The 21267-nt window shown below is 43.1% G+C and overlaps 1 protein-coding gene across 1 annotated transcript in view; it reads left to right on the top strand.

Annotated features, from left to right (window-relative positions):
• LOC137425167 (lysine-specific demethylase 5A) overlaps positions 1-21267 on the top strand; it is a gene marked incomplete in the record, with an annotated part of 131898 nt that overhangs the window by 15885 nt on the left and 94746 nt on the right. Inside the window, 4 exon segments of the mRNA XM_078776383.1 lie at positions 6458-6535; positions 8732-8854; positions 8968-9138; positions 9363-9500. Of these exon segments, the coding sequence (XP_078632509.1) occupies positions 6458-6535; positions 8732-8854; positions 8968-9138; positions 9363-9500 (510 nt within the window).

Here is a 21267-nt window from a genome sequence, read left to right on the forward strand (position 1 = left end):
TCATACAAACCAATGACACGGACATCATTGTCATGGCTATATACCACTGCTCTCGGTTACCTGGTCTGAAGGAACTGTGGATTCAAAAGAAAACAAGGCCACAGAATGCCCCAACAACTGTATACCTACCATGCCACACCATTTCCAGACAACTGACTTCAAAGTTTCCAACAGTGGATGTCACAGCAATGATCTTGGCCGGATACATCCTAACGGGATGTGAGACTGTATCCTTACCACATTGGGAAAAAGCGTGCCCTTAAAGTGGCATTTGAATGCACAGATGTGCTCGATCCTCTTGGCAGCTATGCTGACTGTGACACAGACTTGACCCCAACCTCAGACATATTCCAATCAGCCAGACTATTGTACTTTTCCTTGTATGGCAGGAAGGATTTCAATGGTACCTTAGACGAACTGCGCTGCCATCTGTTTATCACGCGCAAAGGCGATCTACGGTCCCTTCCTTGCACTGAGGATGCCTTTAAACACCATATTCTCCATAGCTTGCAACAACTCGCACTCTGCAAGCGGGCAGTCCAGCCAAATCTATCCCTTCCAGATGCATCAAAATTTGGTAGGACCTTGCATGACGGTTGCTTAGTTGCCCTAAGGATGACCATTGACCAAGCCATCAAAACCGGGCATTATTCGGACATTCTGCAGATGCATGAAAAGAAAATGCAGGGGCAACTGTGCCTGCAGACAGGCTGGAACAGAGTGCAGTATTGCCTATTTATGTGCAGGAGACGCCGAGATGCACTAAAATGCAACCGATTCGAAAAGTAATTTCCTACCTTTCATACATGTTTGAATCTGTACTTTGTTAAGAGCCACCCGCCTATCTCCATCTTCAATGTAAGGTGAAATAACCGGTTTTTCCATACTATGTTACTGTGCCAATGAAAGGCTATCCGATATATAATCTAGACTAGGCTGTATGCATACCAGCGATAATGTTGCTCATAGACCCACAAGTTTCTGAAATGGTTGTTGATAAAATTTGCCTGAAATAAAGGCTACAAATCTTAGAGTTACATGTATAGTCACTTATCAGTGAAATCAATGATTGTTTGTCTTACCTTTGTTCCCTCATCTACTAATTTCAAGAGATACTGTCTGTTCTTAAGCAATACAAGGAACAATGCAGGAACTCACTAAAGAGACCCTGAGAGATTTACTCATACGTTTTTAGCCGCGTCGCAGACGCTGCTCATAGAGTGCCCTCTGCTGTTGTTGTTGTTGTTCTTCTTGTTCTTGTTCTTGCAGAGAAGACAAAACCTCAAAGCTCCACCCATTTTGGGAACCATAGCTCCACCCATTCTGGGAGAGCCTTCATATAAACAAATATCCACCATTTTATTAACTCGCATAGCTTTGAGGCCTGTTTTGTAGGCCCGTGGTGTCTTCCTCTCTCACACAGTTTTATTTCAAATCAAATTCGATATATCATTTCATTTTTCACAGTCGCTAACATAGTTTTAGACTCGGTTGAAAAAAAACGGGAAGAAAATCCGATGAAAGTTGCCCTTTATAGAACGAAATGAATTCTCAAAGGCCTGTAACTTCAAGTCCATTGAGATATATATTTTTTTAAATCGCGGCATGGTCAGTCATACACCTCCTGAAATAAGAGACGGGAAAATGCCGAGATATATATATTTTGTTTAAATCGCGGCATGGTCAGTCATACACCGCCCGAAATAACAGATGGGAAAATGCCGAGATACATTAAAAATTCGTCCATTTGATGACAATCGTCACGATGAAATATTTAATTTATACGTCGTCACAATAATGTGGAGAGAGGAGCATAGCTTCGTTCACGTGTCGCCACACATGGGCAATTGCCGAGATATATTTTCACTTTGCACAAAAATAACATCAAGTAATCGAATCAATAGGAATGTCCTGTGCCTATAACATCGACGTTATAGGCACAGCTGCATCTAGGCATTGTGTAACATCGACGCGGCTTTTGTTTTAATTAAAACTTTTTGTACTTGTTTATGCATAGTTTTACCACAAACTTGGCATTCCGTACACTGAGGGTTAAAATGTATCCACTGTTTCTAATTTGGTGCATTAAGGGTTAATACACCTAAGAGATAAATGTAAACTATTTCAATAAGATATCTGGTTAAAATCATAATATCGCATAGAAATCGCATATCATCGCATAGCATAGAAAGTCCTGGGGTTGTCTTGTCTTAATGCTAGAAAAATCCCGAGAATTTTTGTTTTTATGAAATTTGTGTTTCAAACACAAGGGGTTAATTCCAAAACCTCAAGGTATTTGTAATGTTTATTGTTATAAAAAAACTTACCCTATATGTCAACATAAATCAGTGTTATTTTCATCCATTTATCTCTTTTAGTTTTGTACCAGTGGCCATTTTAAGATCGAAACCCCTAGATTTTCACCTCAGCCAAAAACAATTACCTTTTGACCTCTGATGACGTCATCAGTATTGACCTACTCATTCGCATAGTACCATTCGGTAGGTCTTATCAAGACCTTTCTAATGATACCCAACATGCATGGTTCCCTTTATAGTAAACCTGTTGAAATCGGATTTTGATTTCTCCTACCCCTAACTTTTGGGCTCAATTATGTGGTCCCTTAAGTTCAAATAACCCCCAAAAATTGGGATTTCGCAAGAGCAAATGCAGAGCAGACCAAACTACTCCTGTGCGGAATGCCTAGGCCTACACAAATCCACCCATGGAAATTTTATAGCACGCTGGTACGGGTTTTTCAAAATTTCAGTGCCTGGCTCCCCTACTAAACGCATCATTTGTTATCTGTGTGCCAAATTTGAACAAGATTGGTAAATGCATGTCCGAGAAATGGTTGAGGAAGTGGTCGATACCAGGTTTTTTACAACTAAAATGGCCGCTAGTCGGCCACGTTTGATTAATCGCCAAATAAAGTGAAGTGCACGTATATGCAGTCATGTGCTGTGCTGTGCCAAGTTTGAACAAAATTGGACCATGCATTTTCAATAAATGGTTGGGGACACATTGAAGTAACAAAATGGTCGCCAGAGGGCCATCTTTGATCACATCGCAAAACAAAATTAGGTGCATATGTATAACATCATGTATTGATTGTCTTTGTGCCAAACATGTACAAAATGGGGTCAAGAAATCTCCGAGATATGGCTGCGGATGCACGGATGGGCGGACGAGACCTAATCCATAAGCCCCCTTTTCGGACTAAGTCCAACGAGGACTTTAAAACGACAGTAAAGGGATGATTATAAATTTTGCCTGGGATGCACAGTTCGACAACGCTGTCTAATTTAACCATATTAATAAGTTAATTTTATAACTTGAATGAAGGTCGATTATGTCCAATTGGTTGCGCCTGTTCTTTTGGGTGTGTTTGTCATGCCAAATCTACCTGATCTACATTATTAATTCTCAGGTCTTAAAAAAAGAATTGTCACACACAAAGTTTTGCACAGCATAGAAATTGGGATATTCATTTTGCATTTAAAATGTAATCGATATAACCCTGGTGAGGCCTTTGCATTATTGTTTAAAAATGCTTTGTCTTGTAGACCTTTGTCCTGGAGTTTTCCAATTTTCAGCCGGTATGCAAGTCTGATTCCCAGTTGATGAAAAAATGCCATGGGATCTTGTTATTGAATGTGCAAAATTGTGTGACTATCAGCTTAATTCACTCTTTGAAAGACTGTTCTCTCCATTCAAAGTTCTCTTGTGATACTGCTGCACCAACCGACATATTTATGCCTCTGCCGACGAAGTCGCCGGAGGCATGTTTTCAGGTTGTCCGTCCGTCCGTCTGTTATAGGTTTTCGTAACAGCAATAACTTGAGAACGGCCGAAGGGATCTTAGTCAAACTTGGTGCAGGTATGTATAATGAGGTTAGGATGAACTGATTAGATTTTGGGGTCAAAAGGTCAAAGGCCAAAGGTCAGACGTCATGTTAGGTAAAAATCCTGTTATCGCGATAACTTCCCACCAGTGGTGGGATTCTGACCAAATTTGGTACACTTATGTAGAATGATGTAAAGATGAACTGATTCGATTTTGGGGTCAAGAGGTCAAAGTCTGTAATATGTCTATAACTTGAGAACGACTGAAGTGATCTAATTCAAGCTTGGTACAGGCATGTATAATGATGTAAAGATTAACTGATTCGATTTTGGGGTCCCAAGGTCAGAGGTCATATCAGGTAAAAATGTGATAACTTGTGAACAGCTGAAGGGATTTAAATTAAAACTTGTTTTCAGATCAGACTCAATTGGAAACTGAGCTCAGAATTGGGCATCTCAAGTGGCTCGCATTCATAATTGGCAAAATGAATTATAAGTCCTATTTTAAGTTTGATCACTCTCATAGATATTTTCTAAACTATTAGGTGAATGCATGAATCATTAATATCAGACTTTTTGGACATTTATCACTACCTTTTATTTCCTGTTGTTTGTTGTTGTATTTGATGGAAACAAGTTTTGGTTTGACAAATGGTTTGTTTTTATTTTTAACAGTCAGTAATTACCTCCCCACTAAAGGTGGATGGAGGTGATGTTTTCACCCCTGTCTGTCTGTCTGTCAGTTTGTGAACAAAATATCTCAAAAAGTTGTGAACGGATTCGGACGAAATTTGGCAGATATGTAGCGTATGTGACAAGAACGAAATGATTAGATTTTGGTGAAGATCCGGATTCGGATCCGGCTACTAGAATTTTAAAAGTCATTCTTCACCATTGGGAGATAGGGCCAAAAATTATACATAGCAGGATATCTCAAAAAGTTGTGGACGGATTTGGACGAAACTTGGTGAACCGGTTGGGTGTCCGACAAGGACGATTCGATTTGACTTTGGTGAAGATCTGAATATGGATTCGGATATGAGAATTATTTAATTTTTAAAGTGATTCTTCACCATTGGGAGATAGGGCCAAAAACGATACATAGCAGGATATCTCAAAAAGTTATGGATGGATTTGAACGAAACTTGTTGGACAGGTTGTGTGTGTGACAAGGAAGAATCTATTCGATTTTGGTGAAGATCCGTATCCAGCTAGAAGAATTTTTTAAAGAAGGGGACCATTTTTAGAATTAGAAGTAGCACCGGCGGCCCAGAGGGGGGAACAGTATTCCAATATTCCATTGAGCTGCGGATGAAAGCCTTGTATGTGGTGAGGAGCTCAGGTGTGCCAAGGAAGGACTTCGCACGACGGAGGATGCCCAGTCGGCGACTGGCTTTGGAGGCCAGCTTGGAAATGTGGTTTTCCCAAGAAAGATCATGGCAGATAGTGAGACCCAAAAGCTTGAGAGACAGAACTTCTTGGAGAGGATTGTTGAGAAAGTAGATGGGAGGGTTTTCCAGTCGGTCTAGTTTGGCATGCTTTTAGTAATTTCAGATACATCTCTTGGGGAAAATAATTTGAAATGTAATTAATTTTAGGAATGCAACAGTAATGCTACTGTGCCAGGGGAGTGCATCGTGAGCTGTCTTGGGCGTGAAACTGAAATCCATTGTGGCTTATTTTTACCTATAAAAGGCCCAGGAAGCACATACACCTGTGCGGACAATGCCATCCTGCCTAGTGTCGCTGTTCAATCCCGACCTGCGACTTCTCCTCTCACCATGGTAGGTTCTGCAACTATTTCAGTCGGAGTATCCTGCAGTACCTTTTGTTCTGCAGGACGACTTACACTGAGCTACATCCTTTATGCTTTGGGTGCATCAGCATTGCTTTGATCTGTCAACTGGGTGACATCAGTGGTGCTGCACCTGGACTGCCAACAACACTTTGATCTATATATTTATCCTCCGGAACCAAAATGACACTTTCATGAGACCGGTGTCTCTCAGTGGACAGCACACATGTGACCTTGCCAATCTGCGCCCAGCTGGAGCCTGGTGTTAGCTTACACAACTAGTATTGTGCCTGTCAATACAAGTTATTATTGAGGGATAAAAGGAGGTAAGGTTTGAATATCTTTATTGCATTCTTGTTTCATTCTGGTTATTGTTTCTTAGAATCATAGTTTTATGAAGCCATTTATTTTTGCAATTGAGAGGGTACTGTGACCTCTGCAAATTTGTCCCACTTAGTTTAAGTCACCAGGATGATCCTTTCAACCACCCGGGCCCCGTCTGCCTCGTGATCAGGGGAGTGCTGCCCTTGCAGGAGTTTAGATTCACTGTGCTATTGTACAGGGCATGGCTAGCCTTTTGAATTTTGTTCCCCTGGCCATATTGTTGTTCCCTTCTTCCCCATGGTCATCTTCTCCCTCTGTTACATGTCCCTATCTCTCTGATTATTGAGTATGCTTCCCATGTTAGTATTATTGTAATTTGTCCTTTTTTTTCTTTCTTTTTTCTGTTCATCATTTCCTGTTGAGATGTTTTGTTTATATATATTTTAAATAAAAAAGGGAATTTACTGTATTTTTTTAAACTATTCTCCCCAGGGCTGGCAGCCCCCGTTTGCTGTTGATGTAGAAAAGTTTCGGTTCACTCCACGAATCCAGCGCCTCAATGAGTTGGAGGTAAATCAGCTGTCCTTTCTATTTGCTTACCTCATCATATTGTTTTCTCTGCTTGTTTGATCATCCATCTTGCTTTCTTCTTCTCGTGTTATCGCTTGCTATGTCTTACAAGATAGCTTAGAGGTATACTCACTCACTGTTAAGCTCTCTAGCTGGCATTTGAATCCCGACCCAGCTATAAACGGTCACCATTGTGTTTCACATGCAGGATGATGTATCATTGTGTGTGCCGTCCGTCAGAAGGACATTAAGCCAGATGACCGACCCGTCTGCCAGAAATGGTCGGTGGACATTAAATATCCCATGGTGTCGTTCATGAAAAGTAGGCGAGTTATCATAGGCACCCTGGCTAAATTCCAAATTCCTGCCAACTTCAGTTGTACAGTCACGTGAAAAAGTAAGTACACCCCATGTAAAGTTTTGACTTTTTCAACATATGTCAACATACAGCTATTTGATCTTCATTTCAACAATATTGATAGATAAAGGTGATATAATATAACAAATATCATGAAACATTTACATTTTGTAGTCCATTGTATAATTTAAATAAACATAAATGCAAATTTCACATGTGGAAAAAGTAAGTACACCCTGACATTTATCACTACTTCAAATACCTAAAATTAGAATCAGGTACACCACCTCAGGTGCAAATGATTAGAACATCATTAGAGAGGATCTTGTAGGAACCTGTCTTATTTAAACCTCAGACATTTCGTTTGGTTTGCTCTTTGTTGTTGAAGTGTGTGGCGTCACCATGCCTAGATCAAAAGAGCTCTCTGAGGCCTTCAGAAAGAAGGTTATAGATGCCGACGAGTCTGGGAAGGGATTTAAAAAGATCTCCAAACAATTTGAAATCAATCATTCGACTGTCCGGAAGATCATCTACAGGTGGAGAAGATTCCAAACAACTGCCAACTTGTTCAGGCCAGGCCGCCCCAGCAAGTTCAGCCCGAGGGCAGACCGCGAGATGCTGAAAGAAGTCTCTAAGAACCCCAGAATGTCATCACAGGACCTACAGGTAGCTCTTGCCTCTGTTGATGTCAAAGTGCACGAGTCTACCATTAGAAAGAGGCTGCACAAATTTGATCTACATGGGAGGTGTGCCAGGAGGAAACCCTTGCTGTCCAGAAAGAACATCAGGGCAAGACGAAAGTTTGCCAATGAACACCTAGGTAAAGACCAGCACTTCTGAAACAATGTGCTCTGGACAGATGAGTCAAAGGTAGAGCTATTTGGCCACAGTACCAGAAGTCATGTTTGGCAAAAACCAAAGACAGCATTTGACCTCAAGAACCTGTTACCAACTGTAAAACATGGTGGTGGAAATATTATGGTTTTGGGCAGCTTTGCTGCATCAGGGCCTGGGCAGCTCACCATCATATAATCCACTATGAATTCTTCATTGTATCAGAGGGTGCTTGAGGATAATGTGAGGCCATCTGTCGGAAAGTTGAAGCTCAACCGAAGGTGGACCTTGCAACATGACAATGACCCTAAACATACCAGTAAATCCACCAAGGAATGGCTGAATAGAAAGAAATGGAGGGTTCTGGAATGGCCAAGTCAAAGCCCGGATCTAAATCCCATCGAGATGTTGTGGGGGGATTTGAAACGAGCTGTGCATGCAAGAAACCCCTCAAACATCGCACAGCTGAAAGAATTCTGCATGGAGGAGTGAGCAAAAATTTCTCCCAGTCGATGTCAGAGACTGGCAGACAGTTATAAGAAATGCCTACTTGAGGTTGTTTCTGCCAAAGGGGGCAATACCACCTATTAGAGCCAAGGGGGTACTTACTTTTTCCACATGCAAAATTTGCATTGATGTGTATTTAAATTATACAATGGACTACTAAATGTAAATGTTTCATGATATTTGTTATATTATATCACCGTTATCGATCAATATTGTTGAAATGAAGATCAAATAGCTGTATGTTGAAATATGTTGAAAAAGTCAAAACTTTACATGGAGTGTACTTACTTTTTCACGTGACTGTATGGTGGACCTGGCTAGCTGGTTCCTGAAAGCATTTGGCCAACAACATTCGCGTGCTGACCCCACATGAAGGTTGGACTAATTTGGGCCCTTGAAGAAGAAGTAGTAGTAGTAGTAGTTATTGCCTGCTGTTTCTTTCTCTTGGTGACTTTGAAAGTGTAGTTTATTGACCAGGGGATGTGGATTTTGTGCAGGCACAAACCCGTGTAAAGCTGAACTTCCTGGACCAAATTGCAAGATTTTGGGAGTTGCAGGGATCCACACTCAAGATTCCCATTGTGGAGCGCAAGATCCTCGATCTCTATATGCTGAGCAAAGTAGGAGCACTTGTGTCAGCATCTTGCACCTAAGTACCAGGATTTCAATTGGATGAGTGACTTAGTCTCCTGTTGTTCAAGGCAGTTTACCACAGTCCCTTCTGTTCTTGCAGGTAGTGACAGAGGAGGGTGGATTTGAACCGATTTGCAAAGACCGGCGGTGGTCACGCATTGCATCGCGCCTTGGCTACCCACCAGGGAAAGGAGCTGGCTCATTGCTACGATCTCACTATGAGCGCATTATCTACCCCTATGACCTCTTTCAATCTGGAGTCAGTTTGTCGGTAAGTGACCAATGTGGGAAGGAGCTGGGATGGTTGTCAGTCAAGTTAAGTAGTGGTGAAGTATTGTCAACATCAGACCCTGGTGCTGTTAATATATTTCGATTCACTAATGAATTGTTAACACTCTGATTTGCTAGCAACTGCTTGAATATTTTGTTTTTGAAGGGGAGATGGATTTGTTTATTATTTACCTGTCTCACATTCTCTCTCTCTTTCTTCACCAGGGAACATCACAACCAGATGGTTATGAGAGCAATTCGCGTGACAAGGTGTACAAGCCACACAGCATTCCTCTGCGGCAAGCGGTGCAACCACCTAAGACTGAGGGCTATGGGCGCAGGGCCAAAAGACTTAAACAGGAGGTTGGTGCTCTTGATGCAATTGAACCATGAGTACGTCTCATGTATAATTGGACCATGACTACTTCTATTAATTATGTGGATTAATTATGGACAGTTGGAACATACCTTTTATACATTTAGACCTTTTTGGTGCCTTTAGACATTTTAGACCCTATAAACCTTTTATGACCGTTTATACCCCCCCCATACACCCTTTAGACTTTCACCTTTTAGACCTTTACACCCTTTAGACATTTACATGCTTTAGTCCATTGCACCCTATATAGATCTTTACGTTCTTTCGACCACTTTGACCCCTTAGACAACTTTTTTTTTCTTTTTGAGACCAAGTCAAGGCACATGTAAGAGCTAACACATAAAACATACAATAAAGTGGAGTGGGAGACTTGAAGGAGAGAGAAAGGGAAGCACAACAACAGTATAAAACAGGGACATCAGCAGATCTGTGGAAAGGAGAGGGCTGGGGTGGGGTACATGGGATAAACAAGATGGACACTACTGGGACTTTCAGGAAAGAAAACGGAATTTTAATTAAAGGTGGATTTGGGGTGGATTAACAAGGGTAGAAAAGATCAAGGTTTTGGATGCGGGAAGATAAGAGATGGTGGTGAACAGCTGTTTTGAAGATCTGGAGGGAGGAGTGGGATTGAAGAGAGTGTTTGAGTTTCTTCCAGAGGCGGGAAAAAGAGGAATGAAAGAGTGAAGGTCTTAAAAACAATCAATGCTGAATTTCAATTATATTCCAATTGTCATACATATATACCAGTATATCTATAATTCCACATATCAGGGAATGTTTAGGGCTTTCAAAATTATGTAAAACTATGTAAGTACAAATGATCTCGGTTGCACATTTTTACGCATCGAGTCAAACATGGTAACCCTGACATGTCCTCGCGTTCCTGTCAATTCTGATTGGTTGACAAACAGGAGTGAGGAATGCTTGATGGGAATACCCACCTGATCACCAAGCCCGGGTTTGCAATGGCTCCAATGGCATCTCGGTGCCAGGCTCACAATAAGAAGGGGCCCATAATGACCAAGATAGTTTTTTTTTTTTAAAGTGTACACATTGTGATACATTTAAATAAAGAATATATATATATATATATTGTCGCGCGGATCCTTTGGTTAATACCAGGGACCGAAGAAGACCAGAATGGCGACGACCAAACACGGATTTTACTACCAAACGCGGGAGGAAGAAGGAAAGTGGGAAGCTGCGGTAAAAGAGCTTACCTTCTGGTGAACCGACGGCAGCTTTGATCCTGCAGGGAAATTAATGAACTCACGAACGACACGATTTTGAATGGAAAGGGAAAATAATGCAAGGGTTTATTACAATAAAAGGCAGGGACAGGAAAAGCACGCGCCTGGAATAAATATCCTAATCGGGACGTCCCCACTCACAGACTTCGGATACAGACGAGGGAATGCGAATTAAGGAAAAGAAAAACGTTCGTTATGGTGTGTAAGTGGTGTGCGGTCTTATCTGTCTTGTCGTCTTTCAGTGTATCGTCCACCACGCGGCTCCAAGCTCCGCTCGTGCTGGCGCGCCCCCAGGCCTTGCTTTAAACTCCGAAGCACCCACGAGGTCCCAAAGCACCAAAAGCACCGCTCGTCCAATGCAGGCCAGCGGCTCCACACGAGGTCGATCTCCAACACGAGGCACAAAGAGACAGGAACGGAGAGAACGCATGTGCGACTGCACTCTACCAGCCAAGCAAAAGGACGTCCAAGCGAGACAAAGGAACGTGCCAGAAGCAAGCGAACTCGGGCTAGGACTCGGGCTAGGACCGGGACTACGCATGGAGTTCGGCGCGCTCTTTTATAACCTTCGGCGGTGATGTCAGCCTTGGCGCGCCACCCAATCAGTGCCCACCACAGGCCTGGAGCGTGGTCATAGCACGTAGCGTGTAGCGTGGTAATAGCTCGTGCTATTCGATGTGGCTAGGTCTGCCAGAGGTGTAGTTGGCGGCGGCCATCATCGGCGGTGTCCTGGCCTGGTTTCCTTTCCTGTTCCTTCCGAAGTCACTGTCAGGGAAGGGAATTATTTAATGTTGCGCTAGGGACCTAACTAAGTGTCTACAGGTGTGCATTGCCATAAGGGACAAAGGTTTGATGACCAGGTGTGACACACAGGGGCGTTATCTTTAATCCCTAACTACTTAACACTCAAACATCCTGGTATGTTCACAAGCATACTCTTACCCGACAAATCGCCTAAACAGAACTTATTACAAGGAGATTCCCTTTCGCGACAGTCGGATACCTACCTACACAGATCTATCTGGCTCTAGATATTGCTTTACCCCCAGACATAACTATATATATATATATATATATATATATATATATATATATATATATATATATATACACATACAGTGGAACCTTGACTTACGAGTTTAATTCGTTCTGTGACCGAGCTCGTAACTCAATTTGCTCTTTTTATTTCAAATTAAATTTCCCCATTAAAATGCATTGAAATGCTATTAATCCGTTCCAGCCCACCAAAAACCACACCAATTTTTTTTTAAATATACAGTATATATCAAAATATCTCGCGCTTTATATTTCACCTGTATGCAGCATACAAGTTGGCAGGATGGCCTGGACTGGAGGTACGCACACTTGACTCTAAACTGTCCAGCCTGGGTTTGAATCCCGACCCAGCTATAACCTGTCATGGGTGAATCACAGGCAGGGTGATTCATCAATGTGTGTACCGCTAAACTGGGCGCCCCGTTTGCGTCCCATTAGTTGTTGGATGTTAAGGATCTCACCGTGTTTTCCACAAAGAGAAGGCGAGCTATCGCCGGCACTCTGAACAAGTTGTGGCCTGGCATGCTCTTCTCCTCTGCCGTTATATACGTCCTCCTCGGCATCTTTTTCCAGAAGAGCCCTGTCTCGTCACAGTTGAAGATTTGCTGGGGGATGTATCGTTCGGCTTCTATCAGTTCGGCAAAAGTTATAATAAAATCTTCAGCTGCCTTCACATCCGCCTCACCAAGTCGACAACACGCACACCTCGCTCATGTTTTTCGACGATTGCGTGTTTTATATCCAAGCACATCATCCTCTTCTTCTTCTCAGTTATAATAAAATCTTCAGCTGCCTTCACATCCGCCTCACCAAGTCGACAACACGCACACCTCGCTCATGTTTTTCGACGATTGCGTGTTTTATATCCAAGTACATCATCCTCTTCTTCTTCTCAGTACCGTGTTTTCCACAAAGAGAAGGCGAGCTATCGCCGGCACTCTGAACAAGTTGTGGCCTGGCATGCTCTTCTCCTCTGCCGTTATATACGTCCTCCTCGGCATCTTTTTCCAGAAGAGCCCTGGCTCGTCACAGTTGAAGATTTGCTGGGGGATGTATCGTTCGGCTTCTATCAGTTCGGCAAAAGTTATAATAAAATCTTCAGCTGCCTTCACATCCGCCTCACCAAGTCGACAACACGCACACCTCGCTCATGTTTTTCGACGATTGCGTGTTTTATATCCAAGCACATCATCCTCTTCTTCTTCTCAGTACCGTGTTTTCCACAAAGAGAAGGCGAGCTATCGCCGGCACTCTGAACAAGTTGTGGCCTGGCATGCTCTTCTCCTCTGCCGTTATATACGTCCTCCTCGGCATCTTTTTCCAGAAGAGCCCTGGCTCGTCACAGTTGAAGATTTGCTGGGGGATGTATCGTTCGGCTTCTATCAGTTCGGCAAAAGTTATAATAAAATCTTCAGCTGCCTTCACATCCGCCTCACCAAGTCGACAACACGCACACCTCGCTCATGTTTTTCGACGATTGCGTGTTTTATATCCAAGCACATCATCCTCTTCTTCTTCTCAGTTATAATAAAATCTTCAGCTGCCTTCACATCCGCCTCACCAAGTCGACAACACGCACACCTCGCTCATGTTTTTCGACGATTGCGTGTTTTATATCCAAGCACATCATCCTCTCTTCCCTTGGCACTCAATTTCTTAGGACCCATGGTTAAAACTAAGAAATTTTCCAAAATAACCAAAATGCGAAAACAAAGCAGCAGCGATATACGGCAGAGATACTTGCATGGCAAGATAACCACGTGACCGGAACCCACCTGGTGGCGGGTAGCGTAAGCTCGTAACTCAGATCTCGGCTCGCATCTCAAAGCAATAAACCGCCCGAGCGACGGCTCGTATCTCGGAAAACTCGTAAGTTGGTGCACTCGTAAGTCAAGGTTCCACTGTGTATATATATATATATATATATATATATATATATATATATATATATATATATATATAGGTGTTGGGCTAGCGGCGAGGGAGCCGGCTTAGGATCCTAGGATCCTGGGTTCGAATCCCGGTCGATTGCTGAATTAACGCCAGGGGGGTTGACTCAGCCTGTCATCCTTCCGAGGTCGGCTAATTGAGTACCAGTTCACTGGTAATTCCCTGTTTGTCGTTAAGGGCGGCAAAAAGGATTGGCATCAGGAAGGGCATCCGGCCGTAAAACATTGCTTCAAAAAGGGGACCGAAAAACAACAACAACCACGGTTCCCGAAAAAGGCCAACCCCCGCTGTGCGGGGAAAAATGGCTATATATATATATATATATATATATATATATATATATATATAAAACCCTGGTGTTGGGGTAGCGGCTAGGGAGCCGGCTTAGGATCCTAGGATCCTGGGTTCGAATCCCGGTCGATTGCTGAATTAACGCCAGGGGGGTTGACTCAGCCTGTCATCCTTCCGAGGTCGGCTAATTGAGTACCAGTTCACTGGTAATTCCCTGTTTGTCGTTAAGGGCGGCAAAAAGGGTTGGCGTCAGGAAGGGCATCCGGCCGTAAAACATTGCTTCAAAAAGGGGACCGAAAAACAACAACAACCACGGTTCCCGAAAAAGGCCAACCCCCGCTTTGCGGGGAAAAATGGCTTCTACAGGTGGTTTTTTAATATATATATATATATATATATATATATATATATATATATATATATATATATAAATATATATATATATATATATATATATATATATATATATATATATATATATATATATATATATATATATATATATATATATATATATATATATATATATATATATATATACTGTATATATATACAACAACAACATGCATTTTAAAAGGCCATTTTCCCTGCTAGAGCGGGGGTTAGCCTTGCGATCCCCATGACAATCTTCTCCATTTTGCCCTATTTTCTGCATCTCTCCTTGTTAACCCCCTTGCCTGCATTTCTTCTTCCACCATCTTTAGCCAAGTCTTTCTCGGTCTTCCCCGTCTTCTACTTCCTTCTACATTCATTTCCATCACTCTTCTCAACCAGTCACTTTCATCCTTCCTCAACACATGACCAAACCATCTCAACCTGTTCCTCTTCACAGCATCAATCACAGGCTCTATTCCCATCATTTTTCGCAATTCATCATTTGTCTTCCTCTCTCTCAACGATACTCCGCACATCCGTCGAACCATTCGCATTTCCACCCTTTCCAACCTTCGTTGCTGCTCTACGTTCATTACCCATGTCTCGCTCCCATAAATCATAACACTTCTCACACATGCAGCATACACCTTTCCCTTCAGCTTCAACGACACTCCCCTCATCATCAGCACGCCACTCAATTCCCGAAACTTCTTCCATGCACATCTCACTCGAGCAACCGTTGCCGAGTCTGATCCACCTTCTCCATTCAGCATGTCTCCGAGGTAGCAAAATGTTTTCACACCTTCCAGCTTCACGCCGTCTCCAAGATCCAACTCAACATTTCCTCCATCTGCAGCTCCCTCTGTGCACACCTTACATTTGAATGTAGCTGCCACACTGGTTAATGACCCTCTCAGACCACTACATTTTTGATGAACCCACTCAGCGCACATTGTACACTGAATGGAGTTCACTCCGACACCCTTCCTACACACAGCACAGGGCCACTTCCCAGTTCTTTCCACCTCACCACATGCTTTACCACTTGCCATCACCTTCGTCTTTCCGATATTCACCTTCAGACCTTTTGTCTCCATACATTCCTTCCACATGTTCATCTTTTCCTTCAGTCCATCCATACTTTCCGCAATCAACACCAGATCATCTGCATACAACAACTCCCACGGTAAACCCTCCTTTACGTTCTGAGCCAGCACCTCCATCACAGCTACAAATAGTAGTGGACTTAGTACCGACCCCTGATGCACTCCCACCTTCACCTCAAACTCACCACTGTTCCCGTCCTTCGTCCTTACAGCTGTGCGTGCTCTTTTGTACATTGCCATCACTACTCTGATCAACCATTCCTCCACTCCTAACTTCCTCAATGCCCATGTCAATACTTTGCGTGGAACCCGATCGAATGCTTTCTCCAGATCAACAAACCCAAGAAACAACTTCTTCCTCTTCTCCATGTACTTCTCCTGCAACTGCCTCACAATGAAAAGCGCGTCTGTCGTTCCTCTTCCTGGCATGAATCCAAACTGCATTTCGTCGATCTTCACTTTCTTCCTTATCCTCCTCTCCAACACCCTTTCCAATACCTTCATTCCATGCTCCAATAACTTTATCGCTCGGTACGAGCCACACTCCAGAGGGTCACCTTTCCCCTTGTATAGAGGGATGAGGGTACTCAGTTCCCAATCCACTGGAATGCGGCCTTCTTTCACCACCAGATTACAGATCTCTGTCATTCTCTTCACACCCCAACTTCCTGCTGCCTTCAACATATCTTCCACAACTCCCGTCGGCCCTCCCGCTTTTCTACCCTTCATTGCTTTTATCGCTTCCTCAACTTCCTTCTCAGTTATCTTCTCTGCCGGTCCTAAAACTGGGTTACTCTCTATGTTGCCATCCCATTCATTCTCTGTATTCAACAGCATTTCCATATATCTTTTCCATCTTCCTTTAATTCCATCTGGGTCGACAACGATTTGTCCCACTTCATCCTTCAAGCAACTCACCCCCATCACATCACACCTCTCTTTCGCTATCTGCTTTGCAATCCTGAATACTGCTTTCTGACCCTCTTCCGAATCCAAGCGTTCTCCGAACATTTTCCTACATGCCTCCTGCGCTTTTGCTCCCTCTTTCTTTGCAGCCTTCCTGGCTACCTTATAACTTTCATGCTCTGCTGTTTCTGCTCCCATACCCTTCGCCTTCTGCCACTTCGCCTTCACCTTCGCCTTCGGTAGGGGTAGCAATATGCGGTTTTCAATATGGCCGCCACGGCAGCCATCCGGGCGTCCGTCAACTTTTGGTTTCCGTCAATTTCGAGCAGAATGGCTTGTCAGATTAAATCCATTTTTGCAGTGTGTTTTGGGGTTGAGTAGAGGAAGGTTCCTTTCGAAAATGGGCGCGCTGCGATTTTCAATATGGCCGCCACGGCAGCCATCTTGAAATTGGTTTCCACCATGCATGGGCTGAAGGGTTACGCCCGCTTTGCGGTGCTATTTATTTTTTTAGCAACATGCCATGTTAGAAGAGTGGTGTTCAAACCATTTTACACTTTATAAAGTTGTAAGATGTTTGGGTCATCCCATAGTCAACTTGAATGGCATTTTGATTTGACCATTTGCAAACATGTGACGAAACGTTTTGTGTGTTTGGGTAAACATCACCTGATTATGTATTTTATAAGTGTTGTAGTCAATCCTGCCATTGGTTTATCATGGTCATATGACTTCAATATATATATTTTTTATGTTGGAGTCCCCAGGGACGGACTATAAGGACCTCATCGAGGGCGGGCCTTAAATAAAAGAGAAGAAAAGTGTATGATGGGAAGTGTATGGTGTTAGTTTGCGAGAAAGAGAGATTAAAGTTAGCCCGGTAACTCTAGTTTGAGTGAGACGGTAAGTAAGACCAGCAATCCTGACATGGAGAGTGTAAAATGGTTCTGGGCTCCACTTTAGCGCTCCTAAGTCAGGACAGTAGTACTACCCTGGGCGGTTGCTGTCTACAACCTACTACCTAAAGCTTATCCTTACTTTTCACATGAAATAGTGTACCACGGAGTTACTGCCATGGGTGCTATTATTGGAATTGCATCGGCAAAGCCCAGTGGATTCGTAATGATTTAAAAGTAAATGTGAATTTGTTTCAGCCTGGCAAACTTCATTAACGCCTCTGTGCCCTCAATATCACATCACATCACATCACTCTGTCCACTGTCTGTCAGTGAACACTATCATTACATCTGCCATCTGTACTGAAGTTTAAAATAGCAAGTATGTTTATTTTCTTTTCTTTTCTTCATTCTTTTTTTTTATAGCCATGTACAAAGTTCGGAAACCATCGTATTATTTAGCAAGGTAGGTCAGATTTGTATCATGGGCTTTATGAAGAAAAGGTACTAATCACAGCATTTTATTGTTTATAAAGATTTTAGATACACAAGTGATGTTTTTTTTGTGGCAGCTGCTTCATGACCCTTAGCCATTTTCTTAGATGGTCTTAGGCTTATGCAGGAGTTGCAGCACAAATGACACACACATACATATGTAGTGGACAAATACATGAGATGACACCATACTTTATTTCAGACAAACACCGCTACTGACCTTGTGGGATGGGGGCCGGGGAGGGGAGGGGTGGAGAGGGTTAGTGCAGCTGGGAGGAGTGATGCAAGTTTCTAGGTCACTCTGGGTACCTATGGGAAGACAAGTTGGTGCAGAAGTCAGGACCGCAAATTTGGCCTTGGTACCTATGTCTTTGATGTCAGGTCTTATGTCTCATGGCAACTGTGAGCAGCTGTTGTCACCTTGATCACAAATAGAAGATAATACTATTTACAAAGCCAATGACTAGTTTGTTGCGCTCATGTTTGTTGCCAACATATATCAGCTATCTGTCCCGTAGGCTATAGATTTTCATTGGGAAGAGATGATGGGACTGGATTTTGGCAAAAACTCTTCCCACCTTAATCTAATCCTTGAGGAAGGTTTGTCGGTTATTGTTACTCATCTCGCATATCACCACCAATAATTATTGTGGTGATGGCGACGTGCAAAATACAGTCGTGGCCAAAAATATTGGCACCCTTGCACTTTTTACAAATGATGCAACAGTTCTTCCAGAAAATTGTTGAAATAAAAAAATATTTTAGTATCCACATGTATTTAAGTCAGGATGGTTCCTGACTTTAAGTCAGGACAGAAATTGCGCACAGAGGCGCAATTTCTTTGGTTTGCAGTGGAACTAAACAAAAAAGGCTTAAAAAAAAATTACAAAATCTTAGCTTATTCCACACACAAATCCTAAAATGGCCTGGACAATATTATTAATGGCACCTCTGAGAAGTTGTTAGAAATTAATTTGAGTTCAAGCAGGTGATGCTCCTTTACTTTTGAATTGAACTCACCTGTCGTGAGTTGCAGGTGCCTACAATATTTTTTAAAATCACTCATTCAACCAGTTTGAATGGAGTAAAGGAGTAATTCTGCTGTTTTGTGTCACTGTGTGTACTGCAATGATCATGGAGAAAAGAAAGAAAACCAGAGAATTGTCTGAGGAGGTCAGACACAAGATTGTAGCCAGGCATGGACAATCTCAAGGCTCCATCCGTCGCCAACTCGATGAAAGTGGTTTCTATGGTTGGAGACTCAGGAGGACCCTGCTGCTGAGAGAGAGACAGACAGACAGACAGAGACACACAGAGACATAGACAGACAGACAGACAGACAGAGACATAGACAGACAGACAGAGAGACATAGAGAGAGACAGAGAGACAGAGAGACAGACAGAGAGAGAGAGAGAGAGAGAGAGAGAGAGAGAGAGAGAGAGAGAGAGAGACATAGACACAGACAGAGAGACGTAAGAAAGCCCGACTGGAGTTTTCCAAAACACACCTGAACAAGCCAAAATCCTTTTGGGAGAATGCCCTGTGGACAGATGAGACCAAATTAGAGCTTTCTGGTAAAGCACATCATCTATGTTTACAGAAAACAAAATGAAGCCTTCAAAGACAAGAACACCTTCCTTACAGTCATACATGGAGGAGGTGCAGTGATGTTTTGTGGTTGCTGTACTGCCTCTGGCACTGGGTGCCTTGAATGTGTGCATATAACAAACAACAACAAGCATTTTAAGGCCAATTTCCCTGCGAGAGCTGGGGTCAGCCTTGCGGGCCCCATGACAATCTTCTCCATTTTGCCCTATTTTCTACATCTCCCCTTGTTAAGCCCCTTGCCCACATTTCTTCTTCTACCACATTTAGCCAAGTCTTTCTCGGTCTTCCCCATCCTCTACTTCCTTCTACATTCATTTCCATCACTCTTCTCAACCATTCACTTTCATCCTTCCTCAACACATGACCAAACCGTCTCAAACTGTTTCTCTTCACAGCATCCATCACAGGCTCTATTCCCATCATCTTTCGCAATTCATCATTTGGCTTCCTCTCTCTCAACGATACTCCACACATCCACCGAACCATTCGCATTTCCACCCTTTCCAGCCTTCGTTGCTGCTCTACATTCATTACCCATATCTCGCTCCCATAAATCATAAGACTTTTCACACATGCAGCATACACCTTTCCCTTCAGCTTCAACGACACTCACCTCCTCGTTAGCATGCCACTCAGTTCCCGAAACTTCTTCCATGCACATCTCATTCAAGCAACCGTTGCCGAGTCTGATCCACCTTCCACATTCAGCATGTCTCCTCAATGGCAAGTGGTAAAGCATGTGGTGAGGTGGAAAGAACTGGGAAGTGGCCCTGTGCTGTGTGCAGGGAGGGTGCCGGAGTGAACTCCATTCAATGTACAATGTGCGGTGGGTGGGTTCATCAAAAATGTAGTGGTCTGAGAGGGTCATTAACCAGTGTGGCAGCTACATTCAAATGTAAGGTGTGCACAGAGGGAGCTGCACATGGAGGAAATGTTGAGTTGGATCTTGGAGACGGCGTGAAGCTGGAAGGTGTGAAAACATTTTGCTACCTCGGAGACATGCTGAATGGAGAAGGTGGATCAGACTCGGCAACGGTTGCTAGAGTGAGATGTGCATGGAAGAAGTTTCGGGAACTGAGTGGCATGCTGATGAGGAGGGGAGTGTCGTTGAAGCTGAAGGGAAAGGTGTATGCTGCATGTGTGAGAAGTGTTATGATTTATGGGAGCGAGACGTGGGTAATGAACGTAGAGCAGCAACGAAGGTTGGAAAGGGTGGAAATGCAAATGGTTCGATGGATGTGCGGAGTATCGTTGAGAGAGAGGAAGACAAATGATGAATTGCGAAAGATGATGGGAATAGAGCCTGTGATTGATGCTGTGAAGAGGAACAGGTTGAGATGGTTTGGTCATGTGTTGAGGAAGGATGAAAGTGACTGGTTGAGAAGAGTGATGGAAATGAATGTAGAAGGACGTAGAGGACGGGGAAGACCGAGAAAGACTTGGCTAAAGATGGTGGAAGAAGAAATGCGGGCAAGGGGGTTAACAAGGAGAGATGCAGAAAATAGGGCAAAATGGAGAAGATTGTCATGGGGACCGCAAGGCTAACCCCCGCTCTAGCAGGGAAAATGGCCTTAAAATGCATGTTGTTGTTGTTGTTGTATTGATTTTATCGCTTCCTCAACTTCCTTCTCAGTTATCTTCTCTGCCGGTCCTAAAACTGGGTTACTCTCTATGTTGCCATCCCATGCATTCTCTGCATTCAACAGCATTTCCATATATCTCTTTCATCTTCCTTTTTTTTTTTTTTTTTTTTTGTATACTGAATCGAGGCTCGTGAAAGAGCTGACATTTACTTCACAAACAAATCAACCAGA

This window comes from Myxine glutinosa, chromosome 4, assembly GCF_964187855.1.
Source record: "Myxine glutinosa chromosome 4, kmMyxGlut1.1, whole genome shotgun sequence".
Lineage (NCBI taxonomy): Eukaryota > Metazoa > Chordata > Myxini > Myxiniformes > Myxinidae > Myxine > Myxine glutinosa.